General features: G+C 37.8%; 1 protein-coding gene across 1 annotated transcript in view; it reads left to right on the top strand.

The window, feature by feature from the left end:
* The window catches only part of plch1 (phospholipase C, eta 1), a 115,853-nt gene extending 90,376 nt beyond the window's left edge, over nucleotides 1-25,477 (top strand). Inside the window, exons 15-23 of the mRNA XM_079621614.1 lie at nucleotides 10,063-10,160; nucleotides 11,802-11,981; nucleotides 13,404-13,511; nucleotides 13,606-13,730; nucleotides 15,603-15,687; nucleotides 15,775-15,921; nucleotides 17,550-17,629; nucleotides 19,368-19,725; nucleotides 22,174-25,477. Of these exons, the coding sequence (XP_079477740.1) occupies nucleotides 10,063-10,160; nucleotides 11,802-11,981; nucleotides 13,404-13,511; nucleotides 13,606-13,730; nucleotides 15,603-15,687; nucleotides 15,775-15,921; nucleotides 17,550-17,629; nucleotides 19,368-19,725; nucleotides 22,174-24,386 (3,394 nt within the window). The 3' untranslated portion in view covers nucleotides 24,387-25,477. The remainder of the gene's footprint in view (nucleotides 1-10,062; nucleotides 10,161-11,801; nucleotides 11,982-13,403; nucleotides 13,512-13,605; nucleotides 13,731-15,602; nucleotides 15,688-15,774; nucleotides 15,922-17,549; nucleotides 17,630-19,367; nucleotides 19,726-22,173) is intronic.
* Nucleotides 25,478-26,192: the final 715 nt, after the last annotated feature.

A 26,192-nucleotide genomic window follows, 5' to 3' on the forward strand; every position in this document is an offset into this window, starting at 1 on the left:
TTCCTACGTAATAATCAAGGAACTGTGCAGCCGTACCAGCAGCGCAATGATATTACACAGCGCCTGAAAATAGTCCCCAGCTCGGTAACTTCCAACGTGACCGGCACTAAGTTTGTAATATCATTTCGCTGCTGGTACGGCAACAGTTCCTTGATTATTACGCAGGAATGAGAGTATAGTTCCTGGTCATATTGGCCTAGAAAATTGCAACTTTTCCATTTCTTTCGGTCTTAGTACACGATGTAATTTTTTTGAGAGAGATGCTAACGGTCTAAACAGATTCAATGATCTTTGCTAAGCTATGCTAAAAGTGCTACCGGCAAACCCGGAGATCGGCCGAATGGATTAGAAAACGGTAAAACTCAACCGTTTAATTGGGGAGTTGGAAAATGAGCCTGTATTTCCCCAAAAAAAGGGTAGTGTTCCTTTCAAATTGATCTGTCATGAAAACGGTGGATTGGCTTTAGAAAACTCGGAATATAGTTCATACGTCATATATGGGCGGGTTTTCACACAAATGAATAGAAGTAAACTTCCATTTTAAATATATTAGGTTGATTGAACACAATTAAATTAAGTTGTGACAAAATATTAAACAATTGTGTTACTTTTGCTTATTTTGCTTAATTAAGTTTAACAAGAGACCAAAATAATTTTGAGTGCTATTTAATCTAATAGTGAAATCAGCCTTTTCCTCGGGTGTTTCAGATTGAAGATGTCAGTTTTCCACTTAGGTCATATGTAATTTATGTTCTTTCTAATGTCACCCATTTCTCACTTTCAGAAACATCCCATTCAAATGTTCAATCTTAATCTCTGGAAATGGTGAGAGAGATAGGAAACCATATGAAAGATTATATTTATTTGCAGCACAGAACTGAAAATTGATAATAAATCTTGCTGAAAAAGCTTTCCAACATATGCAACACAAACTGTATCAACTTCCACAATATCTGATCTTGTAATATTGGTTTTACGATTACAGAGGTGTTCAGTTTTGAATGTTATAATTTCGGCACTCGAGAGACTGGGGCAAGTCGTCACAATGAGCTACATATCAAAATCCTCCTAAATTACCAATTTAGCATGTTACATTATATATTTTTAGCTGTTTCCTGAATTTATAGAAGTTTATTTAAAGAAGTCCATTTTGACAACATATGCCAAGATATGAGATTGCGAAAATAGTCAGTGTGTGTTAAATCAATATATTTCATATGTATACTGCATATTTTTTCTTGCCCATTCACTACAGAAATGTTAAATAGCTTTTTTGAAGCCAATATTTGAAGCTGTGTATGTACGTACAGAAATTGATTTTCAAAAATAAACCTCCCTGAGAAATATCCACTGCAAATAATGTGACAGTAAGTCTTGCTTTCCTAGACAATTAAACAATGATTTAATTTCTTTGTTCTCAGTTATGGGGCAATTTGGTTTATTAATTAAATGAGGTCATTTTGATTAATTGCATCAATGACTGGACAGCAAGAAACACAAAATAGACAGTAAATAAAAGGATGGCAAGGGTAATGGTAAAATGGTAATTCAGTCCTTTGACAGTTCCTTTTTTATCATTATTATCATCATAAGATTACGTATATAAATACGTGTTGACAGATAGTCACATGGGTGCTTGCAGGAGAGGAGGTGGACTCATGCTCAACATTAAGTGTCTAGATGATTCAAAATACTTAACTACTTAAGTCACTTGGCAGTTTGCATGAGTGAACATGGGTTTAGCAAAGCTAGCTGGTGTTCATGAATCCTGAGCATTTCTCACCAGGTAGGATCATCTTAATGTTTGCACTTAATCATGTGAATGTTGATGGGTTCTCTCTCTCTCTCTCTCTCTCTCTCTCTCTCTCTCTCTCTCTCTCTCTCGTTCGGCAAATAGCCAGTATTCCTCCCTTTTAAATCAACCTCTGTCGATGAGGGTAACTAGCTGGCCAACAGCCCTGCGAATGTGGAAATTGAAGAGAGTCGTGTTTTGAATGAACATGTCCATCCCAATTACAAATAAATGCATGCAGGGTCTTATTACTTTTGTTTTATGTTTTCCTGAGAGAAATGAGGATATTGAGATTAAAGCCATGAAATTTAAACGGCGTATTCCTCAGCAGACATGTTCATCTTTTGTGATGTTTCTAAATTAAACTTCAGAATATGTGAGAGGAATATTTTATATTATGCTGTCTGATAGTAGATTATTTATAACATGATTCAAATAAAATTCCAGCCTTGCTTGAAAACCGGATTTAGTTTAGCAGGTTTTAGCTGGTCAACCAACTAGTGCCAAAACCATCTCTAAAATGATCAACACAGATCACCTAATATGGTTTTTGGGTCACACTTATGGTCCAATTCTCACTATTAACTACTACTTTTGCCTTAATAAACTCCTAATTATGGCTTATTAATAGTTGGTAAGGCAGTTGTTAAGTTTAGGTATTGGGTAGGATTAAAGGATGTAAAATATGATCATGCAGAATTTTATTAGGCATTAATATGTGCTTTATAAGTAAATAAACAGCCAATATCCTAGTAAATAAACAGCCAATACCCTGCATGCTAATAAGCAACTAATATTGAATATTGAAATTTTTACGACATTTTTTCAATCAATTATTTCTCAGCATATTCCTCATTATACAGTTAAGAGCTTGAAATTTGTGGGGCTGAGAGACAGAATGATTTTGTTATCTAAATATGCCAAGACCATTGTAAATCGCTATCTCTCCTCATTCCTCCTCAACAGCGTGTTGGCTTAATCGGTTTATCAACCCTGAGAAGGTTTCATGGCGAACTCATCTGGGGCGAGATACAAAACTGTCATAATCATCAGTATAAGAAGCATAAGAAGAAATCTGATTACCCAAATTTACAGAGTAAACAGCGATATCCCAGTGTAACCACAGGACACTAAAAGGTTGAAAATGATTGTGAAGGGCAAGTATGCAGCTTTTAAAAAAGACGAATAAATTGGCCAGTGTTCAAAAACTCCCGAAACTGGATTAAAAGAGTTAGTTTACCCAAAACTCATAATTTACTCATCCACATGCCTTTCCAAACCTGTAGATACTTTCCAGAGATACTTTTATGTAAATTAACACTTTTTCAAAATATTTTTTTTTTGTGTTCCACAGAAGATTGTGTGTCGCTTTAAAGCGATATGAGGGAGAGCAAATGATGACAATTTACATTTATATGTGAACTATCCCTTTAAGGATGCATTTAACAAATGGCCATTCATTGCCAATAAGAAAAGGTTAATTCATGTTCTCGGTTTGAAAACAGAATGCATCCGTTGAAATTATAATTGGCATATCATTGAATTATAATGACAAAGAGATTTAGGACGATGACGTATAAGTGTGTGAATGAATATGGACAGCTGCCACTCACAGCACTTAAAGGAATAGTTCATTAAAAATTAAAAAGTTGTTTCAAACCTGTATGAATTTCTTTCTTCTGCTGAACACAAAAGACGATATTTTGAAGAATGTCGGTAACTAAAAGGTTGATGGACCCCATTGACTGAAAAAAAAATACTATGGAAGTCAATGGGGTCCATCAACCTTTTAGTTACCGACATTCTTCAAAATATCGTCTTTTGTGTTCAGCAGGAGAAAGAAATTCATTCAGGTTTGAAACAAGTTGAGAGTGAGTAAATGAAGACAGATTTTTCATTTTTAAGTGAACTATTCCTTTAACAGCAGCTTCACTATCAAAGGATGTCTACGGTATAGGGCTCAAAATCCTATTTTTATGCCTCAGAGAAATCTCCAGTGATTTGCTTTGGTGTGTTGACCAGAATCCCTACATGTGAAAACTAACCCTTGCTACAAAGATCACAGAGGTTCGAGTCAGTTCTTCACTTCAAATTGACAAATTGCAGTAAAATACTCCTCAAGAGCAGTGAAAGAGCATTTCCCCGAACAAACAGCTTTCATGGATAAATGAACCTCAATGAACGTTCCTCTGGCATTCTCACATCTAATTATTCAGAGGGGCACAAGCCCTTCACTAGATGTATCAATACAGTGAGTCAAATGGGGCTTTAAATGACTTCATTATTTTGAGAAAACTGTCAGTGTGCAGGCCATATATGTAAACAGCCGTACAGTCCTGAGGGTTATTGTGGCAGATTTATTGATAGCTCCCTCTTATCCAATCATTCAATAGTGTCTGTGTGTCTTGAAGCATTCAGTGACCTTAGCTTAGAAGATTTATACATTTCTTATGCTTGTGACCTACAGTATAATAACTAGTTGCTTTGGTACGAATCTGTCTGAAAATAAAAGGAAAACAAACTTAAACCAGCACACACAGAAGTTAATTGCACAATTAATTGTGTCTAAATATAATTGTGGATGTGACAATGAGTGGAAAATAAATGTTTTGAGAACACTTTACAATCACGTTTCATTTGTTAACATTAGTTAATGCATTAGTTAAAGCTAGGGTACGTATTGTTTTTAATTTTTTGTTATACTGGTTGAAACTCTGTTCACATCCTGAAGGCCTTGAAGTGCCTTGAAACGTGCAGCGTTATTCAATGTGTTGGCGTAATTTCCACTGAATCAGGAAGACAGGGCGGGGCATATCGAACAGCTCCTCCCCTTTGTTTTATTTTAAATAGCCAATATCGTTTAATTTATATCACAACTCGGCCAGAGCTGTTGAGCTCAGTAAAGCCGGAGTTTCCTCCTAATCTCTAACAGTTTCTCCTCCTAATCTCCAACATATCGCTTTAAAATATAGCATTTTGTGCAGAATTCAAATGGGTCCGACACGTTTTCTGGTCTCTGGACTGGAGAGGACTGTGCGCGCAGCACTGCGCTGTTTTGCATGACACTTACGTGAAACCAGGCTTCATTCGCCTCGATGGAAAGTATATTTACACTGTCTGAATCCTTCACTATCCTTCTATGGAGGATGTTATTCTTCACTATCCCCTATATAATGCACTATCCCCTACATGTGCCATTCACCATGTAGAAAATCATAAATGTGTGAACATTGAACAAGTGACCGATTTCAGCCGCAGCTTCAGTGTCTATAGGGGGCGGGACACTTTAGATTCTAGAGAGCATTTGATTGGACAGAAAATCTGATGAGAAGCTGAAGTTGTCAAAATTGCTGATCCATACTGGCGGAAGTGAGAGACTAAGTTATGAATGCGTATATCTTCTAAATGTGAATTTTTTCATTGTTTTGGAGCACACTAGCTTATAGACAATAGAAAGGCTAACATGTTCATACTAAAAGCCAAAAAAACTCAATTTTGATTTCATGGGGACTTTAAGGCATCTCTGAGTACAATGTTAGCTTCACTTCCTGTCTCCTGAGATACCTTCATCTCATCTAATTTTAAAGACAGTATAGATGTATCCTTCAGTGCCTTTGATATCCCACAATCCTGTGCTTTCCATTCTGTGACAGTTGAGCTAAAAAATATAGATGGCGTCTGAAAGTTGCGGTTGGTGTTCAGTTTGTGTGTAAATGTACATTTTTGACAAACGTTTTCCACTTCTTAGGCAGGTGGAGCTGGGGGAGGTGGAGGGTTTCAGAGGAACTCTGATAGCGCTGCAGGACTAGCTTACAGCAAACAATAAACCAGATTTTTAAATCTTGAGCAAACAATCTCATTGGCTGCAGGATCACCAGAGGCCAATCAGCTTGTGCCACGCAGTAATGATGTGATTGCTTGCAGATGGCATGTAAAGGACCAATCAGCCAGCATGACTGAACTAGATATAGTTCATTGTTAGGTCATGTTAAATAATGTAGCTAGCTAATATTAACAAATTAAATCTCATTAAAATAATATCATTTGGTTACTTTTTATTTTGAAAGTCCCCTTTTATACATTCTGTTGCACCTATAAATAAATATAAGTATACGACTATAAGTAATGTTGCACCAACATGTCATCTGACTATTAGTAGAGTATTGGCAGACTGTTAGATATAGGGTTAGTAGAATAAGTTGGCATGTACTTGCAAAGTTACTTATAGTCATTATAATGTATGTTGGGGGAGCATTACAATAAAGTGTTAGCAGATATTAAGCAGACAGTCTACTAATACTTGAATGACTGGTAGTTGACTTGTAGGTGCAACGTTACTTATAGTCAAGATAATGTCTAAGGGGACCATACAGTGTTATTTTTAAATTCCTGACACAAGATATTCACATAATCTATATGGATTAACTGGGCTACAAATGCAAACACAAAATCACCGTGATAAACCCTCAATCTATGTATTGATGTCAATTACTCAAGCAAGCACTTAGCGTAGCAAACCAGGCTAAATTTACTCATCAGTCTTGGAGAGAGATTAGACTGCAGTATTGAGAGATGATCAATGTCTAATGCTATAAATGATCTAGTTGGACACCCCGAGCTTGTTTGGTTTGTTGGAGCATTGATATAAGGTCTCAGATAGCCACTTCACCATCCACTGGGAAAATGTGCTATTTAAGAGGAGTTTTTTTTTTTTTTTCTCATTTTGTGGGAGCCTGGTTAAATCTGATAAAATATATTTCTCCGGATGTTGCGGACCGGAGGCTAAAGTAACACAAAGAAGCACTCTGGTATATCCACGATCAAACAATTTCATCTGTTCTCCAGCATCAGTGCAGGTCAGAGATGTGTATGTTCTGCAAGCTTCTGCTAGCCAACCGAGAATAGAATTATATTTTCATACTGACAGCTAATGGGGTCAAACAAGGTTGTAGCTGATACTGAAGACTGATGTAGTCACTTTTTTCAAAGTAGCTTAATGAATTAAGTCATGTATTACTTTTTATTTATTTTATAGTCATGTATGTATTCATTAATTCTTCTCAACCAACATGCTTACCATGTCTTAAATCATGTATTGTATTTAACAGCATGATGTGGAAATTACATTTTAAATAAACTACTATGTCTTGCTAGGGCTAATGTCATATAGCTAGCATTTTACAAATCCCAAATGCATGCAATTAAATATTTCACACCTTTTGCATACTTTGACAAAATTACAACTGGACTGCACTGTAAAAAAAAAATATTTTCATGATTTGTTTATCTTTTGTCAAATCAACTTCGATAACTAATGTGTGAAGATAACATACTATTTTGAGTTTCTGTTTATTAAACCATTCTTCTTCATCGTATTAATTTTTAATTACACTAACTCAAAATTGTAAGGCAACAAGATAACTTGCTTTTTTAAGTTAAACCAACATTTTTTTACAGTGTGAAAAAAAAGAAGAAAAAAAGTAATGTTCACCTTGATATTTCATCTCAAGCTCTGCACTGACACCCTGTAATTGAGTACACTGACTTCTGATACACAACTTATTTGATTTATTAATTAAAAAATCTACATTTTTAAACGGTATATGTGCATTTCACTCTTTTGTTTAGATTATCTCAGTTTAAAGCGAAATAATTCACAGTGTGTGATGGATAAATCTGGATCTAGAAAATCAGTGTAACAAAAAAAAAAAAACGAAACATAAATGTAATGTAAAAAGTAGAAAAAGAAATGATAAAGGACTGGTGAAAAAGTTTCCAAGAATGTGATCTTCATATAACAAAAGAAACATTGACATTTTTAATAAAGATCAACCCCTGTGTCTGTAGTTGAAGAAACACCCAGTGATTACTTTTTACTTATTACTTTTTAAAATAACATTCTCCCAATACTCGGGAAAAAAAAGACGTTTGCTTTTTTATATTGTCTTTTCAATAAAGAAGGCGTGCTCGTGTCACCTCAGTTCCTAGATGTTCTTCTTTCCATTTAATAGAGCAGTGAAAACTGTAGTCAATTAAAGCATTAAATAAATACTTTGAACTAAAGAGCATGTAATCATTGCATCTATTAGTGGGAGTATTCAAATAAACATGATCAGTCCTGTGTGACGTTCCCTGTGTGTACAAAAGACCCCATTGCAATTGTACTGCAAAAAACGATAAAAATGCTACTAGCAATCATGCAAATACATCAAGTGTGAAATTTCAATCAAGTTTTGAATGTGATTGCCTACATGATATGCAACGGGCAACAGCATCCATTTGACACCTTGTTACTAAACTGTACCATTTGACTTTTATTTCCACGTTTATTTGTTCTCCTAGTTTATAAAAGCTCACTGACATTCAGAGCAAGATGCTAAATATTTGCAGTCTTAAAGACCTGGAAAGATGCCACAAAGACGTTGATGTGCTTCGCTGTATAGCACTTGTCCAGTAAATTCTAATAAAAAGCTTCCTTTTTTGCAGATCAAGAGTTTTCTTCATTGCCTGACCTTTCTTAATAGTCAGAGACCGGGGGCAGATCGCACCAAAAGAAGAAAAAAACGTGAAATATTTCATGAAACAATGTCTCAATCCAACTGCAATAAATAATGTCTTATTGTATCACTGCCTATCTAGTATCAGTACCAATTAACCACCATTATGGCTTCAGAGCTGATTCATTGTCCTGCTGTGTAAAGCTAATAATTTACTAATGAAGCAGAAGAATTCCCACGTCTGCCATTTGTTTAGCCTTTTGCTAGCATTTTACCATGAAGTTCACATCTATTATGCATTGCAGGTGCATGCATTAAACATAGGCTAATAGGGCATTGAAAACTATAATAAGATCAGCACCTGCAGCGTTGTAATCTGAAGGCAAAACACTGAGGTTTCTTTCACTGTATGAATTCAATGATTACTGTATAATAATATTCACAGGGTGTGTTTAGAGTCATGCATACAACGTCAGGCTGATATACTCACAGCAAAGTTATTTTTCGAGGATATTGGCTGATATAAAGCACGTATTAATGCTTTATTCTGCATGATCATATTCTACCTCATTAATAAGCAGTAATTATTCGTTTATTGAGGCGATAATTTGAGTTAATGCAATGAAGAAGAATGGTTTAATAAACAGAAACTCAAAATATTAAGTTATCTTCACACATTAGTGATCGAAGTTGATTTGACAAAAGATAAAAAGTTGTGATAACAAATCATGAAAATGTTTTTTTACAGTGTAGGAGACATGCTGAAATAAACACAAGCACAAACTGTTTTCATACATGCATCCCATAATGTGGCAGTCATTTTATGTTAATGAGGGTTTGCCATCATTTGTATGCTTAATGGGTTACATGAACACCACGAGGAAAGTCGTTTATAATGAAGCTGTCACTCTGCGAGGGGCTTTTCTCATCTCTAATCTCCCGGCCATGACGTCTGTGTGATTGATTTAACCGAGCGCTGTTCGTGTTCGAGCGTAAATCTGCATCGCAAACCTCTCGCTGCTGGAAGATGCGTTGAATAATCATGAGGACATTTTCATTTTTCTTTCGTTTATATCTTATTTGAGAGCAAACGTTTGGGATCTGTACGATTTTTTTAATGTTTTTGAAAGACGTCTCTCATCGTCTCTCAACAAAACGGCGCTCATTAGAAAAATACAGTAAATACAGTGAAATATTATTACAGCTTAAAATAACTGTTTTCTATGTGAATATATAGTAAAGTGTAATTTATTCATTATCAGCATCATTACTCCAGTTTTCAGTGTCACATGATCCTTCAGAAATCAGTGTAATATGATGATCTGATGCTCAAGAAACATTTATGATTATTATCCATGTTTAAAACCGTTGTGCTGCTTATTATTTTTATGTAAACAAAAAAATTGCTTGTATTTTACTGATTAAAAAAATAATTTATTGTCTATGTATTGTGCATCTGACCTGGAGCAAATGAAAACTGGAAAAAGGAGAATATGGTGCAAAAGTTCATTTATTTCAGTAATTCAACTTAAAAGGTGAAACTAATATATTATATAGACTCATTACATGCAAAGTGAGATATTTCAAGCCTTTATTTGTTATAATTTTGATGATTATGGCTTACAGCTTATGAAAACCCCAAATTCAAAATTAGAATAATGTGAAAAGGCTACTGGAATAAATTAAATTTTGCACCATATTCTCATTGTTCCAGTTTCATCTGTAGTTGTGAGATGTTTCTCAATCCTCTGATATTTTGCTGTGTGTCTCCAGAGGTGGAAGGAGAAGGAAAACGATAAAGCTGAGCAGAGATCTGTCAGATCTGGTGGTGTTCACCAACTCTGTGGCCTCTCAGGAGTGTTTAGATGAGGGTGAGAAATCTTTCTTTTTATATTATTTATATTTATTTATTTATTTAATAAATGTCACATTTACCTGTGCGCTTCAATATATCAGGGCTCAATATTTTCTATCGGCCCTGTTAGACCGGTTCACATTTTTACTTGTTCTGTCAAAATGCACAAAAGGTTATTGTTTTCATTGTTTTTGATCCACGTAACCTTTTCCAGGTTTTCAGGTAGATCTAACAGGTGGGAAATATGCAGAAATTGAATAAAGTTATCAGACACTTCACAGTCTTCACTGCATAAATTATAAATTAAATTTAGATTAATCGTTCATGTTTGTGTCCACCCTTAGTAGTTGTAAAAAAGAAAACAAAAAAGGAATGTATACATTCATTAATATTTCTGTACCCTTTTGTATATTCCATTAAAAAAAGTTTTTTTTAGATTAATCTTTAGATTTTCTCTTTTTCTTTTGTTCTTTGACTATCCTTTATGACAGACAGAAGCAGGTTTATTAGCCTACTGTCACTTTAAGACTGACGCACTGACTCTTTACCCTAAAAAGAAGAAATGAACTGCATACGTTAACACATTCATTTTGACAGCCCTAATATATATATATATATATTTCTGTCAGGACCAATATTGTCAAATACTATTGACAGTTAGCATACACTGTAAAAAATTATCGTGATTTTAACGGTAAAAGATGTAAAAATGCTACAGTGAAAAACTGTTAATTGGTTAACAGAAAGTTTCCGTACTATAAATGGGAAATAACTGTGATAGATCTAATGGTACATTTCATGTACTTTTACTGTAAAATACCGTTCAATTCACAGTTTTTGAAAGTGAAAAAGAACAAGTCATTGTATAATTTACGGTGAAAAAACGTTTATTGACATTCCCACAATTCCCTGTGCGACACTTCACATTTGATGTATTTTTGTTGAAATAACTATGTTTCTTCATAGTTTTCTTAGTTTTTTCTAATCAGTTATGTACATTAGGGTTTTATGTTATATTTAATGTTGTTAAATTAATGTTTATTGCATTTTTAAAATTTCATATGTTACCATGATGATGTTTAATGTTTGCGTGAATGAGACTGTGCAGCTTCTATATAATAATATTACATTTCTGTGGAAGATCTGCTTGTGATGAGCTTTGAATGATCATGTGACCGTAAAAATCACGGTTTAATTTTTTACAGTGTACAGTTTGGATTGGCGGTATAGTTCTGTTCAGCGAGAACTCCCCGCGCATCTATGTAGCCTAGCATGATTAAGAGCAGCGATAACCCCCCGTACGGTAAACAGAACAGAACCAACATCAATGTAATACAGATATCATTAATTCAAGATTTTAAAGTACAACATGATTCGAGAATTTAGTCTGCTCCCAGGGGAATCACAATGCCAAATCCTGACTGGACAGGAGGAGCTGGGGAGGGAGGAGGGTAATCCGCTCCTGAGAAACGCGATCGCTGCTGATAATACTGAAGGAGTTATACATGTATACAGTGATAAGCGTCGTATTCCTATAGGTAGACGTGGATCAGCTGACAGTCACTGATGCGAGCTTGACTAACGTGACCCGCCAGAGCTAACGCTACGCTTAATATGAATGCATCTAACCCAGACTCTCTCACACTCTTCCCCTCAGGATCGCCCTTTAATGTTCTGTCGTTCAGTGAGACACGAGCGCAGCATCTGGTGCACCATCGATCCGAGCGCTTCCTGACTTTTAACCAGCGACAGCTCTCTCGGATCTATCCCTCCGCCTACCGGATCGACTCCAGCAACTTTAACCCACAAACGTACTGGAACGTGGGTTGCCAACTAGGTGAGGAAAGACATGCAGAGAGATGTCCACACACAGATAAATGGACACTCATACATTCACATAAATAAAAACATGCATACATGCAAAAATGCCCATGCATGATATTCATAATATCTAAATTTGGCAAATGCACGTCTGACCCAGTTGACCTACTGACCTCTCCTTGTGTGTGTGTTTGCACATGCGGTGTGTTTAGCAGCCCTCTCTGTAATGTTGTATGCATTACATGTCATCCACATGTCATCTGGGTCTCGGTTGTGCAGACGAAGTGACACGCTAGCCGACTCGTGCAGTTCTGCATGTATAAAGTCATTTAAGAAAATGCACATATGCACTTTTCACATGCACACACACGCACTATTCACAAGAGAGTGACACAGCTTTTACACAGACAAACACACATGCACTGGGGGCCAAAGCGCAGAGACGTACTAGTGAGAAAGCGCATTTGTTTCGCATTTTTGTTCAAAATTGGCAAATATACAGTATTTAAAGGCTTTTATGCTCAACAATGTTGCATTTATTTGATTAGAAAATACAGTAAAAACAGTAATGTTGTGGGGGAAAAATCTACCGTAATATGTTTTAAAATATAATTTATTCCTGTGATCAAAGCTGAATTTATCATCATTACTCCAGTCTTCAGTGTCACATGATCCTTCAGAAATCAGGATAATATGATGATTTGCTGCTCAACATTTATGATTATGATCAATGTTGAAGACAGTTGTGCTACTTCATACCTTTGTGGAAACTGTGATTATTTTTTTCAGCATTTTTTTGATGCATAGAAGTTAAAAAAAATAGAATAGTTTAAAAGAACAGTATTTATTTAAAACAGAAATATTTTGTAGCCTAAGTTTATAAATGTCTTTACTGTCACGTTTGATCAATCATCCTCACTGAATAAAAGGAAGAGAATCAGAAATTAACGTGTGTGTGTGTGTGTGTGTGTGTGTGTGTGTGTGTGTGTGTGTGTGTGTGTGTGTGTGTGTGTGTGTGTGTGTGTGTGTGTGTGTGTGTGTGTGTGTGTGCGCGCGCGCTCGCGTGTGTGTGTGTGTGTGTGTGCGTGTGTGTGTGTTTGTGTGTGCGCGCGCGCGCGTGTGTGTGTGTGTGTGTGTGTGTGTATGCGCGCGCGTGTGTGTGTGTGTGTGTGCACGCCATCATAAGGGTCCAATAAACAGAGTAAATTGGAACTTGTGGAGCCGCAGCTGAGTTCTGCTCCCTGATTGTTTATTGAATAAAATGTTTACCAGGCCATGATGAAACTTCATAGTGTGTTAGCCATCCAGTTTATTTAGCATTACACACCTGAATAAATCATGCAATTATTTCCAAGAATAAAATCATGAATAAATGAATGAAGGATGCAGAGGTAAAAAGGAAGGAAGGAATAATGTTTGTCCTTCGCTGACCCCACAGTGGCTTTAAACTACCAGACGGAGGGTCGTATGATGCAGCTGAACAGAGCCAAGTTCATGGAGAACGGAGGCAGTGGGTATGTGCTCAAACCCGGCCTGATGTGCAAAGGTACGCACATGCACTCAAAGTACTGTTAAATCAATACATAACCACAATGCTTTATGCTTTTCAAGTACGTCTGTTCTCTGCAACTCTGTCCCAGGAGCCTTTAACCCACTGAACGATGACCCGCTCCCTGCCAATCCGAAGAAGCAGCTGGTGATCAAGATCATTAGTGGACAGCAGCTGCCCAAACCCCCGGACTCAATGCTGGGGGACCGTGGAGAGGTGAGCGGGCGTCTTCTGATAGCACATCTCCTATACACCTTATTCCTGCGCCACATGACGCTTTACGCGAGTATTATGGCTGTAACTTCCGATAAGCTGTAAACAATCAGTGAACGGCTCGCTCTATGAACGCAATAATACGTCTTTTTTTTAAATGGCACAATGAGAAGACATTATTCTACTCACCTTTCAACCATTGCACATTTAAAAGGACATTTAAAAGTGTATAAGTATCAACGAGGTACTTTCAACAGACCAAATAACCCCTAAAGCACGATTCGTTCCCATAATAACGGACAGGTTTAACTCAAAGAATTTGAATATTGTGCAAAAGTTCATTTATTTCAGTAATTCAACTTAAAAGGTGAAACTAATATATTATATAGACTCATTACATGCAAAGTGAGATATTTCAAGCCTTTATTTGTTATAATTTTGATGATTATGGCTTACAGCTTATGAAAACCCCAAATTCAAAATTGGAATATTGTGAAAAGGTTTTCATAAGCTGTAATCCATAATCATCAAAATTATAACAAATAAAGGCTTGAAATATCTCACTTTGCATGTAATGAGTCTATATAATATATTAGTTTCAACTTTTAAGTTGAATTACTGAAATAAATGAACTTTTGCACCATATTCTCACTTTTCGAGTTTCACCTGCATATATATATTTGTATGTAACATACGTTGCCTTAATCAAAAGTGTTCATTAACTTCAGCATTGCGTGAAAGTATTTCAAAGTGATTTCCATCATTTTGACAGATAATAAATTGTATTTACCCGTGAGAAACAATCCTGGAAAGAGACGTGAGGATTTGAGGAGAAAAACGAGAGATTCTTTGTGTATACACTCTAAAAAAGGCTGGGTTGTTTTAACCCAATTTTGGGTCAAATATGGACAAACCTAGCCTGGGAAAACCCAGACCACTCTCAGTTGTAACTGAGTTAGGGTCTGGCAAAGCTCCATAGACAATTCATTTCCACAGGGGCGTCACCAACGGACGTCGGATAGATCTAAAACCAATCAGAGCGATGAATGACATGACGTATGCAGAGCGACGGAGAAACATCTCGAGACTCTCAGCAATTCTCTGTTTGTGTTAACGAAAATTACAATTTTAAATCGCTTGAAACAGACGCGATAGCTGATTCGAACGAGTGATGTTGTGATGTTCCACAGCAGCATCCATCTTTGTAATGTACAAAATCTGCGTCACCGTCTCTGCTCTGTCGTCATCGTGTAAAGCCCGCCCCAACGTTTCTGATTGGTGCCGCGATTTCGACGGATTGGAAATGGGTTTCAATGGGCTCTTTGCCAGACCCACTTGCAGAGCAAATCTAAATTTGCCGGAAGTGGTCTGGGTTTTCCCAGGCTAGGACAAACCTAGCCGTTGGGTTAAAAATAAACGTTTGGGTTTGTCCATATTTGACCCAAAATTGGGTTGAAACAACCCAGCATTTTTTAGAGTGTACCAGTGAATTATCAATGGAATATATAACGTAAATTAAATGGGGAGAACAGACCACACATGTGCAGTATATGTTGTACTTTTTCATACTATTAAACCGGATTGCAAAGTGAAAAAAACTAAACAATCATGAGGAAAAGATACAGCAACTGAAAAGAGCTCTTGCCATAGATATTCTTGTTATAACATGTCACGTTAAAATACATCATGTTACGTTATTCTCACGATGTCTGAGAATAAAACATGAAGGGAAATTGACAGCTCTGACGGATCCGCTTTATTTGTAGGGCGACCTTATGATTTGAAATGATTGGTTTCAGTCTTTTTGAATGGAAGTTGCCACTCGTAACTCAAAACGCAATGAGTGTATCTGACGCTTGTGGACTTCATTCACAGATCATTGATCCTTTCGTTGAGGTGGAGATCATTGGTCTCCCGGTGGATTGCTGTAAAGAGCAGACGAGGGTTGTGGATGATAACGGTACGGCTTCATGAGTCCAGGGTTTTGTTCTGCTTATTTGAAGGCGGTGTTAACCTTTGTTAACTTGTGGTGTGATTGGTAATGCAGGATTTAACCCCGTGTGGGAAGAGACTGTGTCCTTCACTCTTCACATGCCTGACGTGGCTCTCGTGCGCTTCCTGGTCTGGGATCACGACCCGATTGGACGAGACTTTGTGGGTCAGAGGACCGTGGCTTTCAGCAGTCTCATGCCAGGTAAAGCGTATTCTACAGTATACAGGTGCAAAAGTTCATTTATTTCAGTAATTCAACTTAAAAGGTGAAACTAATATATTATATAGACTCATTACATGCAAAGTGAGATATTTCAAGCCTTTATTTGTTATAATTTTGATGATTATGGACTACAGCTTATGAAAACCTTTTTTTACAATATTCTAATTTTGAATTTGGGGTTTTCATAAGCTGTAAGTTATGAAAATTATAACAAATAAAGGCTTGAAATATCTCACTTTGCATGTAATGAGTCTATATAATATATTAGTTTCACCTTTTAAGTTGAATTACTGAAATAAATGAACTTTTGTATGATATTCAAATTTTTTGAGTTTTCACCTGTGTGTCTTGGACACTTTAAAATAAATTAAACTGTTACAACACAATACTGTATTTTTAAATTTGTCCTCTAAAAGTGAATATACATGCAACCGAGGAGAATTGTCATTTTTTTCTAAACTGTAATTTTTCTGAATCGACAAATAATGTTTTCACATAACTTCACATGTGCCATTTCATCAAACATGTTCTTCACTGACGCTGTTGTCTCCTTGATAAACTAGGAAACTGACAATAATAATAACTTGTGGCTGATTTGTTGGTTGTGTAGTGCATATCCAATATGTTATTGTAAATTATATACATGAATATGCATTTTAATGAATTATGTTGTTTCCCATTAATTACCTAGGCTCTGGCATCTGTCCTGTCACAGTTTCATAATTTAAAAACTTCTCATAATTACAGAAAATGTGCACCATTGCTTTGGCGAAGTATCTGTCAAACTAACTCAAATCTAAAGCGTGATATGTTTGTGTCTCTATCAGATCGCAAAAGACTGCGATTTGTTTAAATAAGTATATAGTTTGTTACGCTGCATGTTCGAAAGCGAACTGCGCACTAAACTCACGATCTCCACAGTGATGAATGCAGTGCACGTGCTGTAAGTTTAGCGTGCATCTGGGAACGTAACAGGCATTATTTTCACATTTGCATAATTTTTCAGCATTTTTGTGGGAACTGTTGCAATAAGCTCACCTCTGGGACATAAAAGTGATTTTAGTTTAATAAACAACAATGTACTGTACATTCAGTGTGTGTGAACAGCAGTCACATAATCAGATCACTTATTAAATAACTAATATAAGCAGATTATAGACAAAAAAGACGTGATCATGAAGGATTCAGGGTAGGGCTGTAAACGATTAATCGTGATTAATCGAATCCAAAATAAAAGTTTGTGTTTACATAATATATGTGTTTGTATTGTGTATAATTATTTTGTATATATATAAATAAATAAACACACATGCATGTATAAATAGTTACTATTTATTTATAATATAAATCATATACAAATATATATGCAGTATATAAATGCAAAAATTTCTCAAATATATCCATGCATGTGTGTGTATTTATATATACAAAATAATTATACACAATACACACATATATTATATAAACACAAACTTTTATTTTGGATTCGATTAATCGCGATTAATCGTTTACAGCCCTAATTCAGGGTCATTGGTAAATAGCATGTACGGTAAATGCCTTTCTTCCATCCCATTTTCAATCATTGCTCCTCTTCCCCATTCCCACAGGATACAGACACGTTTATTTGGAGGGAATGACAGAGGCATCCATTTTTGTCCATATCACAGTGCATGACATCTATGGGAAGGTGAGCTCATGACTACACACACAACTGAAGCTCGTCAGTTTGATGAAGATCCACAGACATTTCCACTGGGCATGTTACCAATTTAAATTCAACGCTATTTCTTCATACATTTAATATTTAGATTAGCTATTGATAGCTAAGGCGCCAGGAACTGTGGTGCTTTGGTTGAATTAAAAGGTGTTATCATTACAATCTGTTGTGCAAGCTGTTGTTTCTGTCCATGTCTACTGCCGTGTAAACAAACGTGACATTTGGTTCTCATTTCCATCTAAAAAAAAAAGGATCTGAAATAGTAAAATATCTTTATTGATATTTCCCCCCGTTGACATTTTATTGAAGTTCCTCCAACCTTTTTACCTTCCAGTGGAGTCCTTTAGTCCTCAACCCAAGCTATACCATAATGCACTTGCTAGGAGCTAATAAGGTACCCTGGATATGTGGTGCACTGCATGATACTGCATGAGCGTCTACTAATGTGTCGATGTCACGTCGTGTTCTTGCCTATAAACACTAAGCTGTTGTAAACGTGCAGTTGTTTGGATGCGTCTTTTACAGTTTGTTTTGTCCCCGTTTTTGTTTTGCAAGTTATTCTGTTTTGGTCAGTTGTGTTGCTTCCAGTGAAATAGTTACATTTTGAAGGCTTGAAATGAGAGATGGTTGAATGATTCAAGAGAACATGCTGCCATCTGTTGGGTGTAGTCAGTAACGCAGTAGTTTGCACAGGAGCAGAAGTGCTGTGTGTGTATTGTCACTGTAATCTGTCAAAGATTGTCATCGTGTGATTATGTTGAAGTCGACTGTTTGAAATGAACGTGATATTGCATGTATGTATTGTTATTGTCTATTGATTATGGTTTGATTTATCCTGGGACACAGCAACTGTGTGTGTGTGTGTGTGTGTGTGTGTGTGTGTGTGTGTGTGTGTGTGTGTGTGTGTGTGTGTGTGTGTGTGTGTGTGTGTGTGTGTGTGTGTGTGTGTGTGTGTGTGTGTGTGTGTGTGTGTGTGTGTGTGTGTGTGTGTGTGTGTGTGTGTGTGTGTGTGTGTGTGTGTGTGTGTGTGTGTGTGTGTGTGTGTGTGTGTGTGTGTGTGTGTGTGTGTGTGTGTGTGTGTGTGTGTGTGTGTGTGTGTGTGTGTGTGTGTGTGTGTGTGTGTGTGTGTGTGTGTGTGTGTGTGTGTGTGTGTGTGTGTGTGTGTGTGTGTGTGTGTGTGTGTGTGTGTGTGTGTGTGTGTGTGTGTGTGAGACTGTACATCTTAATCTGGTTTATCATAAAGACATCCTGGGATTTTCAGAATTATCAAATGTTTGTAGATTTTGCAGCAACAACTTCCTCTCCTTATTTTTGCAGAAAGAGGAAATGCAAATATATTATTTGTAATTACTATATTTTACTACAAGGGACTTTATGAATCATATGTTACCACCAGTACCAATAAGTCACCATAAAATCATGTTAATTAAAAAAATGTAGATTGGGATCACACATTTTGCCATTTTGGACAAATAATGCTTCATATTATGAATGAAAAATTATATCATGTTTCAACCCATCAAATATGGACAAACCCAACTGTTAGGTTTTAAAAAGTTTGATTCAAAAATGTAAACCAACGGTAGGGTTCGTCCATATTTGACCCAAACATGGGTTGAAACAACCCAGCTTTTTTAGTGTTTTTGCGGTGTCCTAAATTGCTTCGATAATCTTCTGAATTGTCTCTTTATCCCTGTCGGTTTCTCAGGGTCGTCAGCTGCGGGGTTTCAGAGGCTTATTTAATAGAAGCTCCAAGTCCTCAGTGGACACAAACATCGGCGTTCCACCTCGTAAACGATCCATAACCGACCATCTCCTCCGGAGGACTGCCAGCGCTCCTGCCAAGGGCCGCAAAAAGACCAAGATGCCATTGGCTGAGGCTACATATGAGAGAAAGCCCAGCACTGGGGACTCTCAGTCCATCCATGTCGAGAGGAGAGCGGGCAACAGAAGAGCTCTTCAACACCGCCCAGCATCAATGCCACTGGATAAGCTCCTAAACACACACCTCAGCCTGTCCACTCCAGATAGGAAAGGGTCCGATCCTGGATCTGACACAATCATTGGTCAGTTGCTTATATAATTCCCTTGACATTCGCTTAGGGACTGTGTCCTAATGAATCAGAATGAAAGCTGTTACACAATGCATGAATTGATATTGTTATCCCCACCGTTATAGCTATGAGGCATAATTATAGCGGATGTTGACAGTTGCCTGTTCTTCAAATCATTAACACTACAGCACCTTTGTGATAAGAAAGCTTCCGCTATCCTCTCAGAAGAGAAAACTGCACATTGTCTATTATGTAACTTCTATTAATAATTTCACTGTTTATGTAACATTTTCACATGCTCTCTATTGTTTCCACAGTCCTTTTAAAGAGATAGTTCACCCAAAAATTACAATTCTGTCAATAATAATTCACTTCTGTTCATCTTCAGAACACAAATGAAGATCTTTCTGATAAAATTTTAGAGGTTTCCGTCCCTCCATTGACAGCTACGCAACTGAAACTTAGACGCTTCAAAAAGTTCATAGAGATCGTAAAACTAATCAATATGAATTAAGCGGTTTAGACCAAACAGATTGAGTTTAGGCTTTTATTCACATATAAATATTCATCAACTCACACATCAGTTCTGGTAAACAGAAGCTCAAAGCATGTTTGCTTGAAGAGCGAGAACCAATGAGGTTCATTCTCGTGTTACGCAGCGCGTTTGAGCTTCTGCAAGAACCAATGAGATTTGGGGGGCTTTCACACTGGTAGTTTGGTTCGGAACGGGGCACGGTTCGCATCAACGTTAATGTGAACGCTGTCATGCGGAGCCGGGTGTGCACTGGGGTACCGAACCCGAGACGACCTGGAGGAGGCGCTCTGAGTTCGGTTGCTCCCGACCTGTGCCGCGGTTGGCGTGAATGTGAAAGCAACAGGAACCCGGGTGCGCACTTGTTCAGGAAGTAAAGTGACCTGCGTATACGTTTTAGCTCATTATTATGTATTTAGTTAAATAAAATGCATGTAAGGGATGGTATGTTGATGATTTACCTTGGATAAGTGAGAGTGAGCTTGCTATTCGCGCATAGCGCGGGGAATCAGGGCAACAAATTTGGAAATCCTCAAAAGAGTCCGTTTGCAAGCGGCAGAAGACCACCTTATGCGACACACACACACACACACACACACACAGTAAACATGTGTTGTTCACTCAGCTGCGCATAATAGCTCCGAATTAATAAAAAACACAATATATTGACCCGTGTTCTGTTTCTATCATGCGCCGTGCACGTTTGCGATGACGTAAAATGCACGCAAGCACACCAGAATCAAGTTGAGTGTGAAACCAGACCAACGCTGGGGGGGGGGGGGGGGGGGGGCGCCGGGATTAATCGGGCTCGGACCGCAGCAAACGAGCCCAGTGTAAAAGCCCCCTAGTTCTCGCGCATCAGGTAGGTTTGGTTGAGCTTGTGTTTGTGTTGACTGATCAATGTTTAAATGAATAAAAGCCTAAATTAAATCTGTTCAATATATAAAGCGTTTGTGTCTCTTCAGAAAATGTTGACTAAACCACTCGATTTATATAATAATAATAATACGTTTAAATATATATAGTGCCTTTCCCAAGCTCAAGGACGCTTCACAAAAACAGTAAATAACAAACAATTTACACATAAACGGACAATGGACATTTGCCCAGTCCAAGTAATGAGCGATTGCAGTTGCAAATCGCATTACATTTGCGATACAAACATAAAAAACAGAGGCAACAAACATTAGTTACAGACAGCATGGTGGGCAGATTAGATTATGGTATATGGATAGATATATGGATTAGATTCACGATCTCTTTATGAACTTTTTGAAGCGTCAAAGCTGTAGTTGCGTAGCTGTCGATAGCGGAAACGGAAAGCTCTCAGATTTCATCAAAATATCTTCATTTGTGTTCTGAAGATGAACGAAAGTCTTACAGGTTTGAAAAGACATAAGGGTGAATAAATAATGAAAGAATTGTAATTTTTGGGTGAACTAACCCTTTAAGTGTTACATTTAGTTCTGCTGGTCCCTTTGACGTATTAAACCTTGCAGGCATTTCTTTCTTGAATACCTTAACTTGCCTTTGTCTTGTTCTGTCTTTACTGTTGTGCTTCTCTATAGTAGAAAACTGACTAGGAAAACCCCTGCAGGTAATCCACAAGCCATACTCAGGTCGACTCACCCAAAAACATTTCAGTGTTAAGCCATTGCACCAATGTTTTTGAACAACTTGTTTTGTTTCATACGAAAAGTAACCCATCAAAGCTTTTGGAAAAAATAAAGCTTTTGAAAAAAAAAATCAATGTTCCCCATGCAACTACACCGTGCCATTATCAAACTTCCTTCTCACCGTCGTACTTGCTGGTACATTTCATTTGTCTGGTGTACAAAGTTTCGTGTTGGAATTTGGTCTGTGAGGATGTATTTGTTGTTGTTTATTGAAGTTACTGACAATCATCTCTTGTGAAATGTCTTCCACAGATTCCTTCCTCCATGAGAAACCCAGATCCATCTCAGTGGATCTTCTCTTTGAAACGTCTGCCTTCGAAGAGCCTGATGAACATTCGTTTTCTGCTGACCCCATTCCAGACTGTAAGCCCAAAGATACAAAAGAAACTCCTTACCTGGTCATTGTGGGCAGTAGGGAAAGTCTGAGTGATTCTCACCAAGAACATTCAAGAAGTGGTCTCACCCAGACTGAAGCAGATAAATTATGTTCTTCCAGAGGGCCGACAGACCACTGGTCAGGTCCTTCAGATCGACGTAATAACGGTGGCTTACAGAGTGAAGGAAGTCAAAGAGAATCTAGCAAGTTGGAAGCTCCTAAAAAGACAATTTTAACGCCGAAAGCAGCCACGTATTCCACGACCTCCTCTTCTTCCTCTTCTTCAGGTACCTTCACCAAATCGCACCCTCCGAGAATAGATCTGCAAGACTTGAAGAGTCAAGTGTCCCTTCAGGACAGCGCTCTCTCTCGCCTTATTGACGCTGTCTCGCTAGATAACGAGAATGACACCTGTGGCTCAATCTCTGCTCTGATTGGCCAATTTGAGCTCACTTCTGAGCAGAGCACACTACTTCAATCCAACTCACAACCTCTGAAATATTCTCTTCCCCCGTCTAACCTCCCTCATCTCAACAACAAGCTTACCAGCACTCCCCTAAAAGAAGTCACTCAGAAATCTGCGTGCACAACCTCAGCGCTAACCGTGAGACCTTCCAGTCCTGAAACGACCGAACCTGAAGTCTTTACCATCTTGGATGAGGAGGTGCTTTCTCCTGTATCTAAAAACAACTTATTTGACTCTCCTGCGGTCAGCAAGGGATCCTCACCCATCAAGATGCCTCTAGAATGGTCCGCACGTGGAAATCTAAAGCAAAGCTATAGCCAATCCACTGGTTTCTCTGGGAACTTCGAAGGTTACAGAGAAACCTCATTTAACAGCACGGCTTCAGACCGTTTCTTGCTGTGCCAGGACTCAGTAAGCAGCAGTCTGATGGAGGTGGAGATCAATGTGGACGAGGATCCCTTAGACAACACACTGACCCCTTCGACTGGAGATTTCACTAGTGTTCAAGGCTTAAACCAGACCTCCCCATATCACGAACCAACACATCTATACAAACCCTCATACCTTCCCTCTCCTGTTCACTCATACTCCACAAACACATCACCCTTTCAAAGACACCATTCTCAACGCCAAAATCTGTTCTCTAGCACCTACCTTACTGGCAAATCCCAGCCAAGGAAGTTTACCTGTTATAATGACACCGGGAGATTTCCACTTGGAAGTCACCGAAGAGATCAGGCGAGGCCTCAGGAGACAAGAGACCAAAACAGCTCGGTCAGCAGGGCAGAGCATTTACACAAAAGCTCTTCGTCCTCAGAATGTCTTGCGAAGACTCAAGGCTGCCATACGTTGTTAGAGAGGGACTTATACACACCCGTCTCAGACTACGACATGATTTCAGTTGAACTGCAAGAGCCAGAAGTCTTTCCCGTACCTCCTCAGATCCACAACGGACTCTCCCCAGTTGCCTCTTCCAAGTCCAAGAGCCTGGGAGACCTGACCTCCGAGGACATTTCATGCAACTTTCAGAGCAAGTACAAGTCAATCAGCCGAAGCTTCGTCACTCCTGCGATGCGAGACCAAAGACGGATGTGTGGGTTGTCCGGTCGTCCTAAGTCCACCGATCCCTTAACTGAGCAGCTTCGCAAGCTTGTGACGTTAGAACATGAAGATTATACGCGTCCCCTCCCTTCTTGTTCTCAACCCGCCCCGAAACCTCTTTCAATGGTTTCTCAGAGCGCTGTCGATGATCATGAAGACCCTCCTCCATTCCTGTCAAGGCGACTGTCATCCCGCAGTCAAAGTCGTGTACGTCATATAGCCAGTCGTGCACGTGAGAGACAACAGGAGGCCTCCAAACACCAGAGTGCCATGGAAGTAGTTCTCCGCAATAAGCCAGTCTCCTCCCAAAATCCTCCTCCAAATAGGCACTCGACAGGCTCTTATATCGCTGGTTACCTGGACCAACTGGGTCCGGAGACCCGAGGCTTGCCTGAAGGATCCTGCACTTCGCTACGCTACGGATACGGATACACAGATCGCTACTATAACGACGATTCTGTACTCCCTCCTGACTTCTCCAACCCTTCCGAACCGGAGGTCTTCTTCCTGCTTAGGCTTTGACCTCGCATCTCTCCTACTGTGCATGTATTTCATGTAGCAGGACACTTCCAGAACTGTGTACATATACCATATAACACTGTCTCCTACATGTGCTGTCTCTAACTAATTATTTTATATACATGTGATCCCTGTCATGCTTGAAAAAATATGTTGTTCAAAATGTGTGTTGTCTCAAGGTGAAAAAATAACTGTAATGGAAATTTCTTGGAGACATTTTTGTCGTTGTTGTCTGCTTTTTTCAAACTACATAGTATGACAAAGTCATGAAGGGGCTTCTCTTTTTATTCAGTCTTCCTGCATATTATGTTCTTTGTATGTCTGTGTAGTCTGTACATACTATGTTGGTAAATCCTCAGTCAAAGCACTACTTACATTTGAATTATTGTGATGTTTTTCTTTTGCATGTGAAGCGTGAACATTTTCAGCATGACTATGCACAGACCTGTAGATGCTGTGCTCTGATTTTGCACAGAATGATTCTGTTGTATTGAATGCAATACAGCACATTTAACTGCTTGCTCTGACTTGCTTGCTTACTAGTCATGAATTTAAAGAAGTTTGAATCTCTTCTTCATATTCTATGGTTAAAGTTTTATTTTTATAATTGATTTGATACAGAGAGCAAAAAAAAAAAAAAACGTGTTAGACTTAATATTTAGTTTTCTTTTTAAAGAGACAAAACTTTTCTCTTTTTTTCAGTTATTCTGTGCTTAAATGCATCCAGTCTGTTGTTCTTTTTATTGTTGCTCATCCGAGATGAGTGTAAGCATTTTCCTACCAATACAATAAAATTATGAAATGTTTGCTATGAGGTAAAATATATTTTTGTGTGGTCTCTCTTATCTGCCCCTCTAATATCTGTACGTTTTCTATTTTTATCTCTCCCCATCACTTTAGTTGCTACATGTTTTGGCATTATCACAAACACAAAAACGTGAGTTTGACTGGCCATGACACATATTTACCTCCTAGAGGCAAACACACATTTCTATAGCAAACACAAAAACAGTGATTACACTTATAATGGTCCATCAAATTAATAGGTAACTGCTGGAAGTAATGCAGGAAAACAAGCAGTATTACATTAACACTTCAGCTACTATTAACTAATATGGAAACAACATTATTAACTGATCAGTAGGAAATATCACATTTAGGACTGAGATAGTTCTTTATTAGGTAATCAATAGTGCACTCGCTTAGTTAATGAGATTAAGAATTTATAACTATGAAAAATTATAAAGAATTACTCATTATCAATCACAAAATTAACGTTATTTTACTCTCAATGTGGTCACAGAATCACTACTCAAGTGTTACCTAGTTAATCTTCAAGAACTAGGCCTAGTGATTGGGGAAAAAAATCAAAGTAAAAAAAAAAACGTTTGGTATACTTTTTTTTTGTATAAATAAATTGTGGTACTTTTACTCTGGTTGAATAAAAATAAAGCATTCAACTTCGCTGCATTTATTTTTCACCAAAAGTACAAAGTACAAAAAGACATATCCGAGCGGAAGATGAATGGGAGTTGTAGTTTTACTCGGAACTATCCCCAGAAGTGTCTTATCATTCTTGAACTCTAAAAACTACATTTCCCGTGAACCTATGGGCAGGGCTAAACGTATTCTGTGAGTGAATTAATTTAAGTATCTCTGTTTGCGTTGTTGCTGATTAGTTTAATCTGTTTAACAGCAACAGATTCCAGTATTTACATGTAATTTCCGAGCAAATCTAGTTGACTGAAATATGAAATGTTTACAACTTTTTATTCATGCTCCCGCGCCGCTGACGTGACCGGTCATTGC

Source organism: Phoxinus phoxinus (assembly GCF_949152265.1).
Source record: "Phoxinus phoxinus genome assembly, chromosome: 8".
Taxonomy (NCBI): domain Eukaryota; kingdom Metazoa; phylum Chordata; class Actinopteri; order Cypriniformes; family Leuciscidae; genus Phoxinus; species Phoxinus phoxinus.